The sequence below is a fragment of the Durotheca rogersii genome (genome assembly GCF_024521655.1).
Source record: "Durotheca rogersii strain YMJ 92031201 chromosome Unknown GGS23scaffold_2, whole genome shotgun sequence".
Classification (NCBI taxonomy): Eukaryota; Fungi; Ascomycota; class Sordariomycetes; order Xylariales; family Xylariaceae; genus Durotheca; species Durotheca rogersii.
In genome coordinates, this window is record NW_026251233.1 from 1658668 (window position 1) to 1681346 (window position 22679).

Here is a 22679-nt window from a genome sequence, read left to right on the forward strand (position 1 = left end):
TACATATATCAGTGGCCAGTGTTTTACAGCGCTAGAGGGTTTTTGCGCCGCCGGGAACTGCGACAAGACAAGAGCTGGGAACCGTATGTTGGAGCGAAAGGGAAGAAGGGACGATATAAAAAAAGAGAGACGAGGTCAATCTATCCCGGCGGAAGTAAAATAGTGTAGGGGAAAAGACGGAGAGGAGGAACCGCGAAAGGGCAGCAGGAGTGTGGTCGAACACTCAACGCTCCTCGTCACCTCTCGCGTCATCGTCCGCCTCGTTGGCCCGCCTATCTGTCCGCCTATCGCGATATCCTCATATGGCAGACGATTAAATTCTCACCAGTCTTGACTTCTCCCCGTCCCCATCATCAGTCGAAAGGCCGTACCCTCTATCTATCGCTCTCGCTCGCCGGGGCCAACTCAGAGGCATTTCGGTAGCATCACTCTCGGCTCCTCTTTCGAACCGCATCCGCTTTCTCCACCTCCCCCCGGCCGATATTTGGTGCTTTTTGGCCGATTGGACTTGAGGCCGTACGTATATTGCGAAATTACATTCCCTTTCTCGATTTCCTTTTTTCCTTTCCGTTATCGAAGGCGCTTTGGAGGAAGTCAGTCCTGTATTGTCCTTCTCCCGGTGGTGGGTGCAATCGAATCGCCCCTCCAGCGGCGGCCGCATATTCCACACATACTTGATCGTCGGCCGTCCACTGTACTGAGGGACGCGGCTTGATCACCTGCGGCTTCATTTAGCGGCTTTCCCTGCTCTAAGACGCCCGCGTTCGGCGGCGCTTGCAACCATCTATCCGTTTAGTCTTTTGTGAGGCTTTCCTAACCTTCTCTTGGGCACTTCAATTCTAGTCACCCCTTTAAGAAATTACATTCCACCCTGCCGTCCCGCCTCTCTCGGGTCATCAGGCGAATCTACTTATCGACTTTCGTCTCTGCAACCCTTCTCGACTCAGCCACACTTCCTGAACGGGCGATCAACAAACCTGCCTATAGCCCCCCCCCCCCCCCCCCTACTACTACTCTTGGCATCTGTCCTTACGCTCCATGTCCGAGGACCCAAGACCCAACCACAGCTCGTCAGGTTACCATTGTTAATTACACCACCCGCTCATAGGGTAGCTCCTCTTCCTTATGCCCCCGTACGGTTCTCTGCATTCTCCATCGTTGCGCAAAATGGAACAATCTAGGGGAAGCTACGGCCGCAGGGGCATAAACATGTCCAACGTTCTAGGTGACCCCTTTGCCCTAGCCACGATATCTATAGCAGTGGTATGTTGAATTCGTCTCCCCGTCCGGGACGATCGTCACGCTAACTACGGAGTCAATCGTCAGCTTGCATGGGTTATTTCCTTCGTCAGTTCCATCATCGCCCAGGTACAAGCCGTACCCAGAAACCCCTTCCCGCCATATTCCTGGTTCGCTATTGTCTTCACACTTCCCTTAATAGGCGGCATTTTCGTTGTAGTTGCATCCGATTGCATCCAAACCTATCACGTCGCTATCGTGGGCTACTTGGCTTGCGGGCTCGTTGCTACTACCTCCTCCGTGAACGCGTTGGTATATTCCCCCGAGGGGGCGAGGGAGGCCGCTGCCGCCGGGTTTATCCTGCTTTCTATGGTGAATGTAAGTACGGAGGTGTGGTTTTCGTCTTGGACACCGAAAAGCAAAATTAGCATGCGTCCAGACCATGCGTCGGACAATAATATGCTAACGCGATACTTTGCAGATCGCGTGGATCTTTTACTTCGGATCCGCTCCATCGGCCGTACCCCGCGCATATCTAGACTCTTTCGCGCTCGCAAAGGAATCGAAAACCAACCGACAGACTATGAACGGTGGATATGGTGTCCGTCCGGAAACATCCACCTCTGTGCAACCGCCGCAGATGTATACCTCGGCACAGCTCAATGGGTTCGAAAACCCGTCCCCCGTCGGCGGATTCAACGGCAACGCCATTCGAAATTCGCAGGCCGTTCCCGGCTTATCCAGCTCCGGAAACAAATCGACACCCCCAGGACAGACCGAGGCCGAGATTGCCGCGCCGACCGAATACCCATATCGCGCGAAGGCCATATACAGCTACGAAGCGAACCCTGACGACGCGAATGAGATTTCATTCACGAAGCACGAGATATTAGAAGTGAGCGACGTTAGCGGCAGGTGGTGGCAGGCGAGGAAAGAGAACGGCGAGACGGGCATAGCGCCCAGCAACTACCTCATACTATTATGAGCCGACTAGCTCCCGGGGAAATTTTGTATGGCCCTCGACCTATTGGGATGCAATATTGGAACACTCCCCCAAAATCATGAGATGGGTTTTGTGACCAGTTGTAACTTGGTATGGGCTTTTTACTTTTTAGAGAAGACGCGCGCGACAAAATATTGGGCCACGGGGCACGCGTTGGAGTATAACCGGGGGGGTATTATAACTGCTGGATGTAGCTTTTTTGTCTGTTGCTGTTGCTTCTAACTTCTATTTTGCTATTTTTGTAGGGCCTTGACGTTTCTACTATTCTTCCGCAATGGTCGGTGTTGTGTTTATTGTCTTTTTTCAAACCCCCAATCTCTCGCTCTCTCCCGCTTTCACTAGGTCCCCTCCCCCTTCCGCCACTCACTATACATGATGCTACATGGCAATAGGCTTTATGTAGGGAGGGAATGGAGGCGGGGTAATATTTGCTGCTCTAGGCCATGAATAGGGGAAAGTGGACCGCCGCCAACATCGGAAAAGGAGCCATACTATGAGGATTACCGCCGCCACTATATAAGATGCTAACCAGGAGGAATCGCTACACCCAAGGGTCGTGAGCGGGGAAAGATTTCAGAACCAAAACGTTGTTTCTATATCTTTTGTTTTTCTCAATTTTCCTGGCGGTTTGGAAGGGAACCGGGACCTTTAACGAACGTCACGCGCGCGTACTAATCTTCTTCTGTCCTTTCGGTTCGCGTATATATCTTCTCATGCAGTTACCACGACCGTCTCCAACCGATCAGTTGCTCAGGAGCCGAGAAGGCTGCACACGCAGATACGTGTGCCCACCTATATGTGTAGTTTATACCAGATTTGTAGCCAGGGCAAGAGTAGGGACTCAAGGGATGGTCTAGGAATGGGGGGTCGGGAATCGGTCATTTTTTGACGCCACTCTCCCTTATTATTCCCTCGATGTGCCTGTGTATTCGCATATATATGACAACCTACCCTTGTATCGTATTCACAGTATTCCAATCTCTGGAAGTGTATGCGAAAATGAAATCTGGACAACAGAAGAGACGAGACGAGGGTGAATGTGAGAAGGAAATAATAGGGGATGAGTAGGGGAGGGGGGGGGTTCAATTGGGAGAAGGATTAAAACTGGACTACGATAGTGTAAATTGGTTCGAAGCGAGTGGGTGGGGTGGAAATTATTATGAAAAGGAAGGAAAGGGAAGCGGGAAAAGGATTAATGCTAGCACACGATTTGATTCCCGCGATGAAACGCCATTCGATCTGTATGCATCGCGGATATACAGTGTAGGGCAATTAGCAAAGGTGAGGACGGAAGTCACATAGGCAAGTCAGTGTGCTCTTTTTTGCCTATAACCCTATTGGCGTAGATGTCGTTTATACCTATCACGTATACAGTCCCCCTTCGTCCGTATCATCCCAGGATCAATTGGGATATTAGTTAAGTTTGCCTATCGGTCGGGTGGGCAGCGGCCGCAACTCGTCGTCCCTTTTCTGCCGGATGCCGGTTACATCTGGGGTATAATACGCATGCGAACACGCGATGCTGGGGTATTGTAGGTATATCCACACGTCGGCAGCTGGGCCCTACCTCCTCTTCTCCGACCTGCAGTTCTATGGCGCACTCCCGCCAGTTAACACATGTCTCAGAAGTCCACATATCTAATTTGCCACATGTCTCGAGGAGGCTGTGCAAAAAGAACCAACAGGTGATCGGCGTGGTGATGTGTAGATGACCTCCTCTCCGTCGCAACGGCTGAGCGAAAGTAGCTATACATATGGGCAGAGGTAGTTAGGGCGTCTTTTTTTGTTGTTGTTGTTGTTGTTGTAGTGGCTTCCAGTCCGCCGCAACTAGCACCCCTAGCCGTACTAAACACGGCCTTGGGAGGAGGAGGGGAGGCAAGGATAACCAAGCGATCCATCGCCATTCCCGCGCTCCTCGACCCCAACACCCGCCGGTGTCTCGCTCACGTCCCGCCGGCCGCGGCGGCTGTCGTCGTCTCGAGCCTCTTGCGCAGCTCGCGCTCCTTCTGGAGGACCTCGAGCTCGAGGCGCTCGACGCCGTAGCGCAGGGCCTCGCGGCGCTGGCGGACGGCGCGGGCGCGGAACGCGGCCTCGCCGGCGAGACGGTGGGGGTGGGGGGCGCCGCGCGGCTGCTGCTGGCGCGCTGCTGCCTTCTTCTTCTGGCCGGAGGCGTCGCCGCCGCCGCCGCCGCCGTCGAGCCGGCCCTGCTGCAGCTCGGCGCGCGCGCGCAGCGCCTCGACGCGCCGCTCCGCCCGCGCCACGTGCGCGTCCGCGCGGTCCAGCAGCGCCGCGATCGCCGGCCCGATCTCGTCGCGCAGCGATGCCTCCGCGCGCGCCAGCGCCGGCTGCGGTATCAGCTCGTAGTGCTGCCGCGGGTGGGTTAGCTTGCGCTGTGTGTGTGTGGGAGGGGAGAGAGGGGGGAGAGGGGGCAGACGCACGCGCACGCTCTTGAGCACGTGCCCGAGCCGCGGGAAATCCGCCACGCCGGCGCCCAGCGTCGACACCGACGACTCCAGGTACGAGAGCGACGTGCGCAGCGCGGCCACGCAGTCCGCGTACGAGGCCGTGCTGGTCGAGGACGCCATCGCGAGTCGGGCGCCGCCCCAGCGCGTTGGTGGTCGGACGGCTGGTTGAGGAGGCTGAGCTGTGGCTGGTTCGGCGCGATTTGGTAGGTAAGGGAAGATCGGGAGCCCGGAGGAAGAGCTCGGTCGAGGGGCGGGTTCTTGGTGACGGGGGTTGTTGTGACAAGGGACAGTGGTGATGGATATGGTAGTCGTGGTGTCGTAGGTGGTTGACTTAGGCCTGAGCTGTATGGGTAAGGTAAAATTGATAGGCATTACCTCTCTAGGGTGTGGAGAGCTGGGTAATGCGGGGCATCCTGGGTAACGGCGGCCAAGAGTTGGGTAACTCAGATCACATGACCCGTCACTCGACCCCTGTTACCTCTTCATGTTCAGTCTCTGCCCCTTTATTCCTTAGCATGGATAGGGTATGATTACCTTGTCATCCATATCAATGCCTCTAAATGACCCAACTTTAATGTAATTCCGTCCTTACACACATTCGCAGCCTCGCTGTATCTGACTGACGTGATTTGAGGGAGGTGTCAGATCTAAACAACGGGGACTTCGAGCCTCGTCCTCACCGAAACAGGTACTAGACCGAGTAGCAGGCCTAAGTTGCCGATAAAGCAAAGCAACCGTGGTAGTATTCGTGGAGAAAGTCGCAACGCCTGCCTTACCGAACATTCCAAGACCTGCGGGGATATGTCTTGGCTCAGATGTCTCCCACATCAATCTAGACCTAGGTATAACCGTCGTCTTGAGGACGTATCGGATACCTACTTCGAACCCATGGTTGCGACGCAATGAAACCTTCGAGCTAGACGAAGCCACTGAAGGGATAACAGGCTTGTATTGGCCGCGCTGTATACGTTTCAACTTCCTCATTGGTCTTTAGAATATATTGAAGCGCCGTCCGGGTCCGGCTAATCTCTCCATGTTGATGCCCCCCGACCAGCCTTGGTCATGGGTTTCGATTAGTCTCTAACAAGGGCGAACCGCGGGGTAAATACGACACAACGCTTACCTATAATGACCCTACTTAACCTTCGAGCCCTCGAGACGGACGAGTAGGGACACGGCAGATCCGTCTTGGCGCTGCAAATCCCCCAAGTTCAGGAAACCTTGGCCTTGATCAAAGCCCGCTGCGGTACGAAGCCGTGGAGATGGTATACCCTTGTTTATCTCAACATCTGCCGACGAAGGGGGGATGAGAGAGAGTTGGAGTTGCCCTCGCGCCTCCGTGGCGTGTGGCTATCATCAAGAAACAAGGCATTATTACCGGTCGAACATAGGGATCAGACATCTAGGCTAACTTGTTAATACCCACCTTCCTCCTCCTTTCGTCGCGCTTGAAGACAAAAATTCTGCTCCCTCCCTCTCTTCCTGTTACGTTATACTCTCCCTGGACTATTATCCCGTTATGGCACGTAAGCTGGCGGGAATTCTCGGAAACCAGGGTCCGTCGCACCTGGTCCGAAGCCACGCGCACGAGGAAGACGTGCCCGGGACCGTCAATGTCCGCGCTGTTGGTTCGTGGTAACTCTCAGAAGCGGGTTCCACTGGGTCTCGAAATCGAGCTGACGACGGTGTGGTTCTCCTGCGCAGAGGGCGACGACGCCTACCACGGCCAAGCACTGTTCCCCGTTCCGGCTGAAGACCCCAACGACCCCTTGCAAGTATGTCACCCATCCCCCTTCCCCCTCTACTTGGGCAGAATGTACCAGCGATCGTAATTCCGGACGGTAAGAGACCGGCTAAGAAGATTCTCTTAGTGGCCTAAAGTGAAGAAGATCACCATTCTGCTGGTCATCTGCGCCTACTCTTTCCTCGGTAATGCGGCGTTGTTGGGGCCGGGCCCGTACCTGACGCTCTGGGCGTCGACGTTCGGTATCTCGACTAGCGAGGCGTCGACCCTCATATCGTACCCAAACCTCGCGTACGGCCTCGGCTCCTTCTTCCTGGTGCCGCTGTACCTCAAGATCGGGCGGCGGCCCGTCATGCTGGGCTCCCTGCTAGCTGTCAGTGGCCCCACGCCCGTCCGCCGCTGCAGCGAACTTCGCGGCGCCGATTCCCGCCGTTGCTGACTTTGAAGTCCTTGCCTGGATATCTGTAGTTCATCGCGGGCCTCGCCGGCTGCGCCCAGGCCAACGATTTCGGCGGGCTCATGGCCGCGCGCATCGTGCACTGCTTCGGCGCGGGCATATGCGAGGCATTACCCGTGCAGCTCGTCAACGACATATTCTTCCTGCACGAGCGCGGGAAGCACATCGGCTACTACACCTGTACGAGAAAACCACTCCCATTCCTTCTTTCTCTTCGCCGCTCGCCCGCCCCTGCTGTCCCGCTAACTAACCATGCGCTACTATCGAACTGCAGTCGGTCTGTGCTTTGCAGCGATGGCTACGATCCCGGCGGCCTACATGCTGCCGACGCGGTACTCGTGGCGGCTCTTCTTCTACGTCATGCTCGCCTTCGCCTGCGCGCTGTTCGTCCTCGCGTTCCTGTTCGTCGAGGAGACGTCGTACGACCGGCCGGCGCACGCGGCGCGGCCGCAGGGCACTCCCGAGCGCTCCGACGGCGAGGCCGCGGGCAACGCGCCCGACAAGCCTAGCGAGGCGGCCGTCGAGCTGGCGCCGGATACGCCGCCGCGAAAGCGGTTCCTGGCCACGCTGAGCCCGTGGGGCCGCGTCGACCCGGACGTCCACGCGTTCACGCTGATGTGGCGGTCCTTCACGTACTTCCTCGTCCCCCAGGTGGTCTGGGTGATCACGTCGTTTGGGACCATCATCGGCCTTGGCGCTCTGGCCTTTAACTACGTGTTTCCCATCAAGATCACGGCGCCCCCCTATAACTGGCCGTCGGTACGTGTGCCCCGCGCATCCCGATCGCTACTGCGGTTGCACATCGTCGTAACCTGCTAGCTAACTAACTGGTTCTCGTACTACAGTCAAGCTCTGGTGTGCAGTCGCTCGGATCGCTCCTCGGGTTCCTCCTCGCGCTCCCGTTCACGTCGTCGTCGGACCGGCTCGCGGGGTACCTGACGAGACGTAACGATGGCATCCGCGAGGCCGAGATGAGGCTGGGTGTGATGCTGCCGGCTATGGTTATAGGCCCCGTCGGGCTGCTCGTGTACGGCCTCACTGCCGAATTGGACTTGCACTGGATAGGGTACTTCTTCGGGTCCGGCTTGGTGTCTTTCGGCGGATACTTCTACTACTGCTTCACGCTCGTATACGCCGTCGACTCGTACAACAGCAACACATCTGAGATGCTCATCGCAATCAACATCGGCAAGCAGGCAGTGAGCTTCGGGCTCGGCTACGGCGTGCTTGACTGGGTGATGGAGAGCGGCTACGCTGCCGTTATTTCTGGAGCGTTCGGCGGAGTGTTGCTGGTGAATAACATGATGCTTATCGTATTTATGTTGAGGGGCAAGCGTATTCGGCAGTTTATGGCGACATCCTGGTTAGCGAAGCTGCATGGTAGAAGGGGCGCGAGCAGCACAGGAGTCTTATAAAAAGTAGGCATATGTACGGCACAGTCATCCCAGTCATCCCAGTGTTGAAGAGTCTGTTGGTCTCTGTCTAATCTGTACTTGTTTATTTGGAGACAGAAAGGCTGATGATTATCCCTTAACTTTCTCAGCTCTATTCTGTCCACCTCGCCGCCTCAGAATAATAGACACGTTTTCGTCATGCGCGGTTAGTTTTTTCCCCAGCTCCTATATCTCTTCGTACGTTGCGACCGCCGCCGTGATCTTGGTTCCGGGCGCTACCAGCTGTCTCATTACACAGAATGGACCGCTGTCTAGTGCAATCCACCCGTGTGTTTTGGATCGGAAAACTCTACCTAATAGGCGGAAATTGGGAGATGAAGTCCATGACGTCGTTTAGGGACGCTCCCCGCAGGCGGTTGGTGCTGTCTTGGCGCCCCTGTCCTGTACGGGAGCTGCCGGCAACAGAATCCTGAAACCGACCGATCTCATCAACAGCAAGGGAAACCGAGTAGGCCATCCTTGACTTGTGCTGTCTTCACTGTTCTTATCTAATAGAAGTTATGCTGGTGTTAACAAGTATTTCTTCTAGGGTTCACGGTGCCTTGCCTTTCTTATTCCGTTGGGAGCTGAGTCGACGCTGGGGTAACGAGTGTGGCATACTAGTTCGGAAGCTTTCCTCGGGGAGGAACTGATTACCTGGTCACTCACTTTCATCTACTTTCCACCCCTCGTTTCTGGTTCTGAGGAACGAATCATGGACAAGTATGTGAAGAGGGTAGATGTGCTCTACGGAGATGACACAAATTCGATTGATGGTGAAAACGTAAACAAAGGCTTCAAAGGTGATCTAATTACAGTAGAATATGCTCTAGCGATCGTCCTAGCCTTGAGGGGCTAATGGGGATGTCTGTGCCTAGGAAAACCCGTCTATCTCGTCGCCAGATATATGTCAAACCGCGAGGAGGCTGCTCATACCTTCTCTTTGCATGTGACGTTCCTAGAGGACCTTAGCGCCTATGACATATTCAAGGGCGACGGCTCGGAATTTTTTCGCTGCCTGCATGTGCATTACTATCCAACTAATAATGGAAAGAAGGTTATTAGGTCCGTCTATCTGAGGGAATCTCCCATGGATGATGGACATACAGATGACCTGAACTATTACAGACCAGGGAGATTTCTGTACTTGTGCTGGACACTCAAAGAGTAACTTGCTCTCTGTTGGATAAGCTTGCATGGGGTGCTTTATGTGCGAGTTCGTTTGTTGATTTGATTATGGGGCGGCATACAACCCATGTAGCAACATTGACCGTTGTGTTTGTCGTTACATAGGTATTGAATACTTGTCATATTAAAAAGGGGCCTTGGTGTTAGATTTGATTTAATATCCGGGCCTGTTCCAACGCTATCTTGAAACCGCAAGATAGAAGTAAATAATAGTGCCTTGTCAGGGCCCTGGAAAGACTTGTGTTAATGTTCTGGGTGTTGCGTAAAGAAGTAAACGACTACGCTCATGCCTCGAAGAACAAAGTTGAAATATGTAATTCAATATACTGTTGTATTTTGTACATGATGGCGTCCTTGTGTTAATTATAGTTATATAGCGGAGAATACCCTAGAGACCTTAAGGGAGACTCGGGATTCTAGTTCAACAAATATAGAAACGCAACTACTAGGTTGCGCTCTATTATCAGTGCCGTAGCATCGTGGACCCGATAAGCGTCTTGGCATCAACCGCGACTCGAGTTAACCGGCGAATAGAAGTAAAATATCAAAATAACGTCATCTCATGGTAGGATCTCATCGTTGCGTACAGGAAACTAACAATGACAGGGTACCTTGTTGGAGTTGAGCCTCAGATGGCCGCTTACCTAAGCACAACAGTTATCTATCGTGGCTTAGATGTAGATACCTCCCCTTCTCCTAGCTAGTCAAGTAGTAACTAAATACCTGTTCGTCGTTTGATTAACTCATTTAACTACGAGAACCCCAATTCATAAGGACCGGTTACATTATTAAGGTCATAATATCTGTAGAGGTAAGTGTGACTGCCTACAACTCCGTACAGTACAATGCTTCTTCTAAATAGCTTCGAGAATTAAACTACTACAGGTAATATCGTGTGCTAGAGTTTAAAGGGGGTTCTAGCCTTACGGCATTCTTCTAAATTAACTTCAATTATATTATTCAAGCAGCATTTCTTACGTGAAACGCTGCATTCGACGCCCTATTCGTACTTCGAATTATTATGCTTAGTCTATTTGCGTTGAAGACCTTACGTGGGCACTGGAGATAAGACTGCATTATTTATCTAAGATGATGTGAGAGGTATTATTTCATCGCTATTATGCACTAGGAAAGGTACTGATATAGCGTATTCATTTACCAAAAGTACTCTGAGGGAAACTAGTATACGATATGGAATGTTACTGTTATTAGTCATCCATCCTCGTATATGCGAGCCACGGAAATCCCATTTAAATACACACCGCCTGGTGGTAGGACTTGAAATACAGAAGACATACGCGTAATGAGCAGGCTGAAAGCGAGAGACAGCTGGATTAAGTATAGCGGCGGCGACCTTGTCGCCACTTCGGGGAGGCAACAAATCAGCTTCGTGAGCTACTACGCACACTGCCAGCCTAATGCAGCAAGTCTTTCCACATAGAACGAAACAACACGAGAAGTTCTGCAGCGGCGCCCGCCAGCCACAGTACAGCCTCATGAGAAAAATGATCTGGGGGAAAATAGCACATCTGTATATTCTCTAATCGGCAGGGGCACACTATGAGGGCATACCTAATCTCCGGTCAGATAACAGCTGTCATCCTGACCCATCAGTCACGGTTGACGACTCCCCTAGTTAACCACTTCCTGGCCGGTCTCACCCATCTATTCGTATGCCTTCCTCATACGGTATCATGATCAGATTATATCTCCGGCATGTCGTAGTTACCAGGGCTGAAGGGCACAAGAAATCCCTAGTGCGTGCAGTTAGATATCTGCCGGAAAAGCTAACCGGCATGAAATTCAGCGCCTCACCAGTCAACATAACGGAAGTCGGGACTCGTGTCCCACCTGGGGCGCCCGCCTGGGGTGCCCGCCTGACCAATCCTGGCGACGCCGTGATGGGGATGAGCCGGAAGCGTTCCGAGACGGATGGTTAGAACGAGGCTATGACAAATCTATCAGAAAGACTCACTGTGAGTGTTATTAATAAGGTCACACTGGCAGTACGTTGGGGTTGGCTACACGGCGACATGCAAGTCCCAGTACCCTCCTAGTACATAATATATAACTCAAGTGGATGCTCGTACTCGTATGCCTCGGCTTCGTATTTCCGATGTCGATAAGCCTACCATGCACCTAAGGCATAACAACGTCTGCATGCAACGTCTTACACTTTTGAAATGCACATCAAGTTCGCCGCACGAGAGGAGAGCTGAAGAGGTACTTGGGTTGTATGGGTGCTACGATGCCAGCCTCGGTGAGCGGTACCGTAGATCCCGTAATTTCAACATTCACTAACCGCCCGCCCCGGCACCTGTTTCCTATATGAGACATTCAACCTTGTCGACAGTACTGACACAGTTATATATCACTTCTTGCTCCTGGATAGATCGATTCGCGATGAATATATCGACACCAAAAAACTAACGGCTTCCATTTCGTCACGCCGACCACACATCAGCTCTGTTAAGTAGTCGACATGTATTAGACCTCGTTACAAAGGATTTGGAGAAAACCTGACTTTTCATTAGGGATTCCAATATCGGCAACGACCTTCGTGGGATAGGCGCGTGGGCTTATGCCCAGAATGTCGGAACGTCCAACAAACGCAGGGAGGATGATGACACGAAGACGCCTCATAAGGTCGAACCACCCAAAGACACATCTGATCCTCAACAGCCACAGTCACCAATACTCGAAAGGGGTTCCTCTACTAAGAAGGTGTAGCCGGTACGATAGTGTTTCATGCGGCCAATGCCTACATAGGGAGATTTTAATCTTGTTTCTAGGAACTGACCCGGTACTACGCCCGACGGAAATTATTCGGTTATAAATATTCGCTGATGCCAAGCGTCCGAGTTAACCTTCTTTCGAAACTCAGCGGCTCCCACAAATCCAAGCAATTGTATTATTAATAATATTCTCTATGCCGAGTTAAATATTTCTGCAAAAATGCCTGTGCGTGGTAGAAAACGACAGTAAGCCTATTATCACGTGAAAACGTAGATGTCTACATTTCTCTAGTGGTTTTGAAACTGAGGTAGCATTCCCTGCGTGGCACATTCCTAAATAGGGTATTCCGAAACTCGGTGTAGAGCGATAGAACTACGTAAGAAAATTTCTCCTTCCATTGCTAATCTTCCGTGCTTTGTTAGTCAATTTACTTCCTGTCGCGTAGGAGTTGAGCCTCAAGTGACTTAAAAAGACTGCCCATACATGGAAGAATACGTCCGCTTACCTAAGCAACTTATCTCAGTTCTATTTCTTTTCCACTTTCTACTTAATCAACTAAATTGACAGAGGCAAACTCACTGGCCACTCCAAAGCTGACAACCTTCTATCCCTTGCTCCATGTTTACCCTAGTTATCCTCCTTTAGCTCTGGGATACTTGTCGGTCGTATGGCTGTGTGCCGCGGCAAAGAGCCTAGTTTAATCTACCATTGCAATCCGTTCTTAAATATTAACATCACTAGAAAAAGCCGCCCCATTCAGCATCAACAAAACGATCAAGCCAAAGCTCGCACGAGCGGCTCGGCCTTCTCATCCCATATCACTAAGTATTTCTTGCGACAATTTCACTTACCATTTTCCCGTCTTTGTATTGTCCGCTCGCCACTCATCAATAGGTGCGGTTCAAGGAAACCGTGCGCGCCTCCTTCCCGCGACGTTGTCTCCAAGAGAGGCCGACGGCCCCGGACAAAGGGATATTAAAGACAACTTTTCACCGGCGGAGCTGCGCAAGGACCATGGAAGGAATCCGTCTTTTTGGTGCATGGCAGGCGCTACAATGGCCAGGAAGCCCGTAGTCCGTCCCATTCGACATTGTCGGCCGCGAGAAGCCAAGCAGAGGGCATACAGGCAGCGGGGATACATATTCGGGGCCGGCCGCAGGGCCACGAGAGTCAGACCCAGCCCTCCATCTCTTTCTCTCCCCCTCTCTCTGTCTCTCTCTCAAGGCCAGCGAGTAGCCCACCCACCTCCTCGATCGCCTGCGACCGACGCAGCGCTCGGCGACTCTCCCTCCCACCAACCCCCTATCCACCCCCCAGCCGCCCTTCGCGAAAGACACGTAATGACCAGCCCGCCGGCGACCCCTCAGCGCACGCCCCTGCCCTCGCACCCGGGGGCCCGCAAGCCGCCCGCGACGAGTCCTCCCGCGCGGGCGGGCAGCGCCTTCTCGCCGATCAACGCCGCGCGAGAGCCTGCTGCCCCGCCGCCGCCGTCGCCGTCGCCGTCGCCGTCCCCGCCGCCCAAGCCCCGCCGCAAAGGCCGCACGAAGGCGATCACGAGCTGCGAGCGGTGCCGGCGCGCGCACATCAAGTGCGTCGGGCGCGGCGGCGGCAGCACCGGCGCCGCCTGCGAGACGTGCGCGCGGCGCGGCGCGGCCCACGCCTGCAGCTTCGTGGCGCGCCCCGCGCCCCGCGACGCCGCGCCACGGCGAGAACCAGAACACGACGAGGAGGATGAGGAAGGGCCGGCGCTGCGCCCGGTGAAGGCGGACCCCGGAAGCCGGAGGGCAGAGGTCGAGAGGGCCGGGGCCAGGCCCGGGACCAGGCCCGCGGACAAACGCGACTCGGACCCCGAGCGTGCCCGCGAGCGCGAGCGCCGCCGCCGCCGGAGACTGCGGGCCCTCGCCGAGTCGGTCTTGGCGCGCGTCGAAGCCGCGGCGGACGTCAGTTGATGTGGGGTCCGTGGAGGAGAAAACCGGGGTTGGGTGTCAATCACGTGGTTTTCGGGCCGGGCCGTGGTCCCGTGCTTTTTGGGGTGGAGATTGTGAGCAATGGGGAACCGCAAATGTGGGGATCTAACGGGCTTCGGGATTTAGTATTTTGGATTCGGGGATGTAATAATGTAGAAGAGGAGGATTAGCAGGCTGACAACGACAGATTCACCCTTTGTTCCATTTTGGTCTGCAATGTCTATGGCGCGTTCGGTGTAGCTTTGCTGGTTCGGCGATCGGTGCTACTTGGCATCCAGATGGCAGATATTATTAATCAACTTTCCGTATTATCGTCGTGGCGTGTTCCCATAATAACTTCAGCCCCATTCCCGTATCAAGTTTATAACCATTTATACGTGATGAAACTGAGTTTGTCCTTAACTCTCTTTATTCTCTTCGTCTACTTAGGGCCAAGCATCCGTCTTGCTGTACATTTCTTCTCGTCCACAGTAAACGGATATCTCCGCCCTCTCTTCTAGGCAGACAGGTACTATTCGGCACTTGCATTTTTCCTACAAGTCGGCCGTCATGTCTACGAGTAAGAGGACTGCTGATCTTGAGCCCCGCGAGATCCCCAACTACATGTGAAAATCATACGCCTAGCACGGCGCTTCCCCCGCGCTACGGCCAGGTTACGGTTTCGTCGACTCCTCTAAATTCTCAAAGTGGAAAGACGGTGCACCGGGTACGGCCGATGCAGCTGACCCTGGGAGATCACCACTCCATGGTTCTCCGCTCACGACATTGCTTACGTTGTCCGGTTTGACCTCGAACACGCTCACGGCACCGCAACGAGGCTGCAACATGTGAGTCAGCACCGGGATCATCTCGGTAAGTGCCTTCCGCTCGTCAAAGGGCAGGCGTGTGTTGAGAACGACGCTCTTGGTCTCGCCGGAATCGAGTCGGTCCTTCAGGCCCCTAATGAAGGGCATCGCGCGCTTCGTCTCTTTCTTGTCTATCTTTTTGCCGATGCTATTCATATCGATGAGCCCTAGCTCTTCGAGGGCGCTGCTCACCAGACTGATACATCTATCTTGCCAGTCTGGGAGTGCAGTCGTGAAGAAGATGGCCACCTTGAACGGCTTTTTCGGGTCGAACCCACCGACCTTCTTGCCCTTGGCGAGCTTTTTCTGCTGGTGCGCCTCGGCCGCTGTCACGTTGGACATGGTGTTCTGTATATAGCTCAGGGTTGCGAGCCACGCTGCATCGGCCGGTGCTGTCTCGGGCCAACACTCGGTTAATATGCTGTTCTTATGATTCAGCACCTCGAGCCAAACGTATTCGGCCCAGTGCGGGGCGATGGGGGTTAGGACGAGAGCTTGAAGCTCGGCGTAGCGACGGATAAGCTTGCGGTGCATCGGTATTCCCGCTGCTTTTGTGGCATCCCGGTAGAAATCTCTGGCACTAGTCAGGTCGTAAAAGCCGGACCTCAGCACGTTTTTGAAGAGATACTGGTCATATTGTGACTTGGTCTCGGCAACAAGCTGGTTCATATGGTGCTCAAAGAGCGTGTCCCAGAAGAATGGCTCTGAGTCCTCGCTACGCAGCGCCGCCTCCCCTTCATTGCCCTGCAGCACGTCTTGCAGCCATTTTCTCAGTTCGTAAAGCTTCAGAATCGTCTTGTTAGCGACACTCTCTTCGAAGTTCGCGTCGTCAATGCTATCTCCCGCGTTCGCGAGCGCGATCCGGGCCGCGTCGGTACCATACTTCTCGACGGACTCGTGGAGGGTGAGGAAGTTGCCCGTGCTCTTGCTCATCTTCTCGCCGTTTAGCAGAAGATGGCCGTTGGCTCGTATGCCGCGGGGCCAGTATTCGGAAGGCCATATGGCGATGTGGTTGTAGAGGAAGAAGGTAAGGTGGTTCTGGATGAGATCTTTCCCAGACGTGCGCAGGTCTAAGGGATACCAGTATTCGAATTCACGGCGCATAGCGTGCAGGGTCTCCAATGGAATGCCGTTGCCATCCTCTGGGACCTGCTCTGAGCGAGCCATGAGATAATTCCATACGGCATCCGTCATCTGGTGCGGCAAAATGCGTCCAATTCCGGGCTCTTTGCCATATAGATCGCTATGCAGGTAGTGAGCTACGGTATAATACGCTTGATAGATAGTGCTATCGCTAAGAGACTCGACTAGGAAATCGGGGTCCCAAGGGAGTTTGGAGCCCAGTCCGTAGGACCGTGCGCACGCCCACTGGCTTAACCAACCGAGGGTAGATTCGAATTGCCGTTTTACTTCGGTGGAAAACGTGTTGAGGTCGCCCTCTAGGTGCTGAAGCACCTGATCACACCATGCACCGTCACCGCCGTTCTCATCCGTGCCATAGTTCAGGTACCACTGGTCTAGATGCGCGGCGACGCATTCATCTTTGGACCGGCTGATAACGAGGCCGTCAGGCTCGGCGTAGGGGAAGGCATCCCCCTTTTCGATGAGGTGCTTCTGGACGAGTCCTTTGGCTTCCTGCACCGTCTTCCCCGAGAATTCGCCGTAGATCATGACACCCTGGTAAAATCCTTCCTTGTAGGCGACCTCCTTGGCTTCGGGAAGTCGTGGGTCTTTGGGGGAGACGATCTTCATCCTAGTGACCAATTCGGGTGCGGTAAGCTTTCCGTACGTTGGCGTTTCAATGATGGGCAAGATTTCCAAAGCGGCCCACTCCTTTTTGATACCGTAGTAGTCAGGCTTGTTAGACAATTCGACCGTCATGGCGTAGTCGTCGGGGCTATCGGATGGCACGCTACCCAGAGTCGTCAGCTCTCGGCCTCTTGTCACGTTGTGCGTTTCATACATACCATGTTACCACGCCGGTTCCCTTGGTTTCCTTTACCGTCTCCATAGGCAATACGCGAACACCATTGTTGTGCACTGACAGGGGCGCGTTTACCAAGGTGCCAATAACGTCTGCGCCGTTCAGCTCCACCACCTTATCGTACTCGCCCCATTTCGCAAAGGTGTCGGGTTGAAACGCGATGTTGCGGGCCGCCCGTTCGGTTACGAATAGGTACTCCTTCTCCTTAGCAGTGGCGAAGACACCATATTTGACCTTGGAACCGACGAAGCAACATGTTTGTCCGTACATGGTTTCAGGACGGAGCGTCGCGGCGACGAAGTATACCTGCGCATCGGATGGCAGGCCTGCGGCTTGAACCTTGCTCTTGCTCGCCTCAGACCACTCCAGAACCCGCATCTTGATGGCCGTATACTCCTGGACGGTGACGCCCTCGCCCTCGCTGCGATCGTGGTCCATGCACGCCTGCTTGTCTTTCGGCGAGTAGACTGTATAACGTTTCCCAAACTTAACCTTGCCGAGCTGTTTGAGCTGATTCATCTGCCAACGCACGAAGGAGTCGTAGAACGGGTTAGCGTCCGTCGTTACGAACGAGCGGCGCCAGTCCACACCGAGGCCGAAGTTTGTAGCATCACGGATTGCCATCTCCGGGAAGACGTGCACCCAGTGCAATGGGTCGGCAAACAGGTGTATCTCCTCGCGGGGGATACCCTGGGCGAGCATAATCTGGAACTGGTACTTGGCCTTTGCTGTTTTCGCCGAGGCCTTGCTCTTATTCGAACTGAACTTGGCAACGTCCTCTGATTTTTCTTTGCTTCCCCCCTTGTTGGCTGTGTCCTCTTCTTCGCCCTCAAGCTCGTCGTAGCGCTCAAAGTTCTTGCCGAAGAGCTCTACTTCCGTCGTCAAGCGGTCGGCGCAGGCCTTGATCGGCATACCGGTGCAGTGGAAGGCGAACGGAAAGAGGGCCTGCTTGCCTTGCATCCGGGCGTATCGTGTGGCAAACTCGGCCTTCGATATGGTGAAGGCGTGTCCCAAATGCAAACTGCCATTGCTGTAAGGGTAGGGGACCGTAGCGAAGAACTTGGGCCGCTGAGCGCGCAGCTCCGCGGGTGACAAGCTATGGAAGGGAACGTCGGTTATGCTGGGCGCATTCAATTCGAAAACCTTGCCGTCGGCCCAGGATTTCTGGTACTTTTTCTCGATCTCGATGAGGGCGTCGCGCTTTTGCGTCTGTAGGCAATTTGCAGTTAGACCAGCTGGACCCTGGCAGCGGGCACGAGAGAGGGGCACGGCGTACGTTCTCGATCTTCAATGACTTGTCGGGCCCGTCATTTGCATCTTCGGTTGCCATCTTGAACAAGAAGAAGAAGAGGGCAAACTAAGGGCCCCCGACGGATCGAAGAAGTGCTGGAGAGTGGAATGGGTAGACGACCGGTTGAGTCACAGTCTCGTACGCTTGAAAGTTGCGGGCCGAAAAGAGGATGGACGAGGGAGAGATGGAGGGGCATATTTTTTACAGTGTGCCAGACCCCACAAGTCGCCGGGGGATGACTAATTCGCTTATCGATAAAGAAGACCCTAAAGGTTGGGACTGCCAAGATACAGGGAGTTAGTACCCGCTCGATGGTGGTAGAACAGCGAAGAAACCAGCCCTCAACGTCTTCTATTACGCAGCTGGCTATTTGGGGTTCTTGTTATAACTGGGTGGCCTAGAAGACTGCAACTGGTGTGATTCGTGTGGTGCACCAACGCATTTGGACATTGTTGCAATAATTCTCTAACTGCTATTGTACAATCATACAAGGCCCCCGGTAACTAACCACAAGTCTTCGCTTCAGTTTCCACCAATCATAGTTTCCATTCTATTACCACCTACCCAAGTTACCGCCAAGACACACCCGCTCAAGAGGGCAACAGAAAGTGCAAATAAGTTCTACAACCGCATACACTCCTCTAACCATAGGCGGCAGTGTTGTGTATAAGTATGCTATATTCAGGACAACTTTGCACTACCACACGACAACATAAAAAAATGAAGGTTACGTTTCTCCTTCAAGAACTGTCAGCATTTATCTCGGTACACCTTAGCAAACTAGTTCCATTCCAGCAACTCAACTCGACAGAGGCTCTTTATAAAGCCCTCTCCACTTCACCATGTCTACAACACAGCATCCTCGCCAACCATACCCGGATACGCGCGTACATCTAATTTATACGCACAGCCTCCACCCGTTTCTGCCTCCTCCCTATCCGTAGACCCAGGGACGTCGAGCTCCGCAACCTAGGCCCGAATTAAGCCAGTGCCACCCTATATACAACGGATCAGGGACCACGAGAGCTGACCCGGGGGTAGCCAACGATGCCTGGCGGCGGATCTGGAACGCTGCGCTCCGCACCCTCCCTCGTTTTCCCATCGTCCGGGGCTAGATGCGGCGGTTGATCGCGGGGCGTCGCTGCGCGCGCTGCCCAGGCGCCGGCTACGCTCGCGCTCAGCACCCAGGTCGAGGGCGAAAACTCCCAATTGGCCGCACTGGGGAGGGGGGCGTCGCAGCCGGCGCGGTCGACCCGTTTTATCCGAAGCCAGCCTTTGGGGGGCGAGCCCACGAGGCCTTCAGGCTAAACGCCGCGCCCGAGGGGGGAACCAGGAGAGCCCGGAGAAGCGCAGACGTCGCGCAACGTGCCTACATAAATAGCAGGGCGTTGGATCTTAGGGTGGGAAGCGAGGAAGTGTCGCAGTCGCCAAAACGCATCGGTTAGCCCGCCTATCACGCCTCCCACCCGGTCGCCAGTCGTCACTTACTACCACCACTACCACGATGCTGTCCTCTCTCGTCCTCGCCGCCGTCGCGCTGATCCCGCGGGTCTTCGCCGCGCCGCCGGTCACGGCCCCCCGGCTCGGTGACCTGCTGCACGGCAGCGAGAACGCGATCCAGGCCCGGCAGGGCGGCTACTTCTGGTCCTCGTGGTCCGAGGGTGGCGGCTCGTTCCGCTGCAATAACGGCGCAGGCAGCGCCTACAGCGTCACCTGGCAGAGCAGCGGCGGGGCCAGCGGCTTCGTGTGCGGCAAGGGGTGGAGCCCCGGAGGCAACAGGTAGGCAGGCCACTCGATCCCTCTCCGCCCCTTTTCTCCACCACTGTCCCGTCTCGTCGCGTAGAAGAAGAGAGAGAGAGAGAGAAAGAGAGAGAGAGAGAGAAAGAGAGAGAGAGAGAGAAAGAGAGAGAGAGAGAGAAAGAGAGAGAGAGAGAGAAAGAGAGAGAGAGAGAGAAAGAGAGAGAGAGAGAGAAAGAGAGAGAGAGAGAGAAAGAGAGAGAGAGAGAGAAAGAGAGAGAGAGAGAGAAAGAGAGAGAGAGAGAGAAAGAGAGAGAGAGTAGACGGATGGTATGGGTACGCGTGCTGACGGCAGGGGAAACCTCCCTTCTTTCCCAGGGCGGTCAAGTACTCGGGCACGTACGCGCCCCAGGGGCCCAGCTACCTGGCGGTGTACGGGTGGACGCGCAACCCGCTGATCGAGTACTACGTGGTGGACGCGCACGGCGATCTGCTCCCGAACGAGCCCTGGACGGCCAAGGGCAACTTCACCTCCGACGAGGGCACCTACCTTGTGTACACCAGCACCCGCGTCAACAAACCCTCCATCATCGGCACCACCACCTTCCAGCAGTACTGGTCCGTCCGCACCGAGCAGCGCGTCGGCGGCACCATCACCACCGGCCGCCACTTCGACGAGTGGGCCAAGCTCGGCATGCGGCTCGGCTACCACGACTACAGTAAGTATTTCTCCTGCCCCTCCTCTTCTTTTTCTTTTTCGTCCGGGTTTTAGTTTTTTCGTTTCTTGTTACACGCTAGCCTGTTTTCTGCTATAAGACAAAATCCTTTGGGAGCCTTCGTGGTTTCGTACTCACACGCGGTGTTTCTCTGTAGTGATCCTTGCCACAGAGGGGTATACCAGCGGGTCGATCACAAGCAATGGGACTGCCTCTATCACTTTGGGTTGAGAGAGGACTATCCCTACACTATATCAGGTACCTAGTCCACCGACTCTTGTATCATATCGCTCTATAATATTATGCTATATCAATCGGTGCTGTTGGTGATTTGTGCTGTCTTACAAGTCCATTCATATCATACCAAGGTAAGAGCCTAGAGAGAGGGCAGGGTCTTCTCGAACTCGACTGCGTGATACGAATAGTCTACACATCACAGATTACTAAAGTAGCATCGCACCCTAAGTGTTGTGTCATATTCTCGGCGGCTCGGAACCCGCCAGCAATGATATAAAGGTGTGCTAAAGAAGAATAATCCCCAACAGCTACGATCGAAGAATCAAATGAGCGTATATCCTCCTCCCCCTCCCCCTCCTCCCCTCTCTATTTCTTTTCCCTAGTTACGATTTCCTAGTTGTGCAAGCTATTTCCCCCTCCTTCTTCGTCTTCTTGAGGACGAGTGGTGGTAATATTTGCTCTTCGGGTTCGCTTGAGGAGATGTAATACCAAAACGGAACACGCACCCCCAATCCCCTAAACTACCCCGAGAGTCTCGAGACCTTCACTTCCGGACGCAGGTAAGCAATCCGCCCCGGTAAGCACTCCCTGCGTAGCGTAGGGTTAGCCAGCCCATCGTCTTTCGGTCAGCGGTATTAGAGGATTAATACTTATGCCCAGATACAAGCGAGGACGAATCAGAGGGTCCAGAGTAGTATTTACAGCTCGACCCTTCTTTGTGGCTGCAGTTGTTGGGGCAGTTGCACGCCGGCTCTATGTCACGGAGATGATGATATCAACTTTTAACCTTTTATCATCTCAAAATGCACAATACCACAAAGTGCACGAACCTGGACCGGTGGCGATGAGAGCAGCTCTTATTGCCTGGCTAGAAAACAGAAGCGCAGCAGTAAAGAAGAGGGTGGCCTTGAAGGGCATGTTGGCGAATTTGGCTTTCTCTGGGGAAAGAGTAAACGAGTAGTTTCGAAGGTACTAGTGTTTAGTTATCGTCGAAGTTGTAAATACGTATGGAGAAAAGACGACTCAACAGGACCGGTGCCGTCGATTCCCTTTTATACACATATCGCCTCCCTATAACCTAGGTCCTTCAACAGACTATTCTTGGGTCATCACGCCGTATCGTATCCCAAGTATAGCTTCTAGTAAGAGAGTTCCAGCTCTTGAAAGTCTCTTCTACTCGCGCCTCAATCCTATCCAAATTCTGAATCCGTGCTAATATCAGCGATCTTCAGTTGGCAGGGTGAGAAAATCAGCATTGGGTACGGAAAAAAACATAGTGTTGAAAATCTGCGTCCACTTTTAACCAGTTACCAACGCATTGACTAAGTAAATCCTTCTTGCGCTATTCGGCGAGAAAGATGAAGACAACGTTCCCGAGAGTCAGCTACGCGGCCTCACCTCAACTCAAAAGTCGTGGCGGGTGATGACGACAGTCGAGCGAAGGATGGAAACATACACCTCCATCCCCTGGTACCAATTTATGCGTGGCGATCCTTCGCTATCCCGCGTCCCGTTACCGTATCCAAGGCCTCCGATCGCCTTATGATTAGCACAGGGAGGCGCCAATGAGTCTGCTTCTACCACTCGACGAGCAGGTAGGCCGTGGCTATGAATGTCCCAGCGGTGGCAAGCGCCAG

At 54.0% G+C, this 22679-nt stretch overlaps 7 protein-coding genes across 7 annotated transcripts; 4 read left to right on the plus strand and 3 right to left on the minus strand.

Annotated features, from left to right (window-relative positions):
* Nucleotides 1–1125: 1125 nt before the first annotated feature.
* On the plus strand, nucleotides 1126–2224 carry GGS23DRAFT_602594 (uncharacterized protein; the record flags this gene model as incomplete). The annotated part of the gene is made up of 3 exons (XM_051519349.1): nucleotides 1126–1263; nucleotides 1327–1617; nucleotides 1721–2224. 3 exons carry the CDS (start codon nucleotides 1126–1128, stop codon nucleotides 2222–2224), a joined length of 933 nt encoding a protein of 310 aa, XP_051376259.1.
* A 1961-nt stretch (nucleotides 2225–4185) lies between these two features.
* Nucleotides 4186–4827, minus strand: GGS23DRAFT_592856 (DASH complex subunit Spc19; the record flags this gene model as incomplete). Its single annotated transcript, XM_051517946.1, has 2 exons — nucleotides 4186–4608; nucleotides 4681–4827. The coding sequence occupies 2 exons, from the start codon at nucleotides 4825–4827 to the stop codon at nucleotides 4186–4188; spliced, it is 570 nt and encodes a 189-aa protein (XP_051376260.1).
* A 1132-nt stretch (nucleotides 4828–5959) lies between these two features.
* GGS23DRAFT_182356 (MFS general substrate transporter) lies at nucleotides 5960–8401 on the plus strand. The gene is made up of 6 exons (XM_051511643.1): nucleotides 5960–6335; nucleotides 6412–6482; nucleotides 6579–6824; nucleotides 6920–7088; nucleotides 7183–7667; nucleotides 7754–8401. Exons 1-6 carry the CDS (start codon nucleotides 6227–6229, stop codon nucleotides 8321–8323), a joined length of 1650 nt encoding a protein of 549 aa, XP_051376261.1. The 5' UTR covers nucleotides 5960–6226; the 3' UTR covers nucleotides 8324–8401.
* A 3210-nt stretch (nucleotides 8402–11611) lies between these two features.
* Nucleotides 11612–12433, minus strand: GGS23DRAFT_548815 (uncharacterized protein). The gene is made up of 4 exons (XM_051515180.1): nucleotides 12322–12433; nucleotides 12064–12262; nucleotides 11863–12013; nucleotides 11612–11789 (listed from the first exon to the last, which is right to left on the minus strand). The coding sequence occupies exons 2-3, from the start codon at nucleotides 12170–12172 to the stop codon at nucleotides 11901–11903; spliced, it is 222 nt and encodes a 73-aa protein (XP_051376262.1). The 5' UTR covers nucleotides 12173–12262; nucleotides 12322–12433; the 3' UTR covers nucleotides 11612–11789; nucleotides 11863–11900.
* Nucleotides 12434–13605: 1172 nt separating this feature from the next.
* On the plus strand, nucleotides 13606–14214 carry GGS23DRAFT_592858 (uncharacterized protein; the record flags this gene model as incomplete). The annotated part of the gene is made up of 1 exon (XM_051517947.1): nucleotides 13606–14214. One exon carries the CDS (start codon nucleotides 13606–13608, stop codon nucleotides 14212–14214), a length of 609 nt encoding a protein of 202 aa, XP_051376263.1.
* A 594-nt stretch (nucleotides 14215–14808) lies between these two features.
* On the minus strand, nucleotides 14809–18521 carry GGS23DRAFT_182436 (uncharacterized protein). The gene is made up of 3 exons (XM_051511644.1): nucleotides 18338–18521; nucleotides 17045–18270; nucleotides 14809–16989 (listed from the first exon to the last, which is right to left on the minus strand). Exons 1-3 carry the CDS (start codon nucleotides 18389–18391, stop codon nucleotides 14886–14888), a joined length of 3384 nt encoding a protein of 1127 aa, XP_051376264.1. The 5' UTR covers nucleotides 18392–18521; the 3' UTR covers nucleotides 14809–14885.
* Nucleotides 18522–19856: 1335 nt separating this feature from the next.
* On the plus strand, nucleotides 19857–21078 carry GGS23DRAFT_612691 (glycoside hydrolase family 11 protein; the record flags this gene model as incomplete). Its single annotated transcript, XM_051520508.1, has 3 exons — nucleotides 19857–20131; nucleotides 20468–20808; nucleotides 20963–21078. The coding sequence occupies 3 exons, from the start codon at nucleotides 19857–19859 to the stop codon at nucleotides 21034–21036; spliced, it is 690 nt and encodes a 229-aa protein (XP_051376265.1). The 3' UTR covers nucleotides 21037–21078.
* Nucleotides 21079–22679: the final 1601 nt, after the last annotated feature.

What these genes read in the sequence shown, in the direction of transcription:
- GGS23DRAFT_182356 (XM_051511643.1), top strand. Translation starts at nt 6,227, where the DNA reads ATGGCACGTAAGCTGGCGGGAATTCTCGGAAACCAGGGTCCGTCGCAC. An exon ending in TGCTGGGCTCCCTGCTAGCT is followed by an intron (nt 6,825 to 6,919) that starts GTCAGTGGCCCC and finishes GGATATCTGTAG; the next exon opens with TTCATCGCGGGCCTCGCCGG. An exon ending in CCCCCTATAACTGGCCGTCG is followed by an intron (nt 7,668 to 7,753) that starts GTACGTGTGCCC and finishes CTCGTACTACAG; the next exon opens with TCAAGCTCTGGTGTGCAGTC.
- GGS23DRAFT_548815 (XM_051515180.1), bottom strand. Translation starts at nt 12,172, where the DNA reads ATGAGGCGTCTTCGTGTCATCATCCTCCCTGCGTTTGTTGGACGTTCC. An exon ending in CGTTGCCGATATTGGAATCC is followed by an intron (nt 12,014 to 12,063) that starts CTAATGAAAAGT and finishes GAGGTCTAATAC; the next exon opens with ATGTCGACTACTTAACAGAG.
- GGS23DRAFT_182436 (XM_051511644.1), bottom strand. Translation starts at nt 18,391, where the DNA reads ATGGCAACCGAAGATGCAAATGACGGGCCCGACAAGTCATTGAAGATC. An exon ending in AGTCATTGAAGATCGAGAAC is followed by an intron (nt 18,271 to 18,337) that starts GTACGCCGTGCC and finishes AATTGCCTACAG; the next exon opens with ACGCAAAAGCGCGACGCCCT. An exon ending in GGAACCGGCGTGGTAACATG is followed by an intron (nt 16,990 to 17,044) that starts GTATGTATGAAA and finishes GACTCTGGGTAG; the next exon opens with CGTGCCATCCGATAGCCCCG.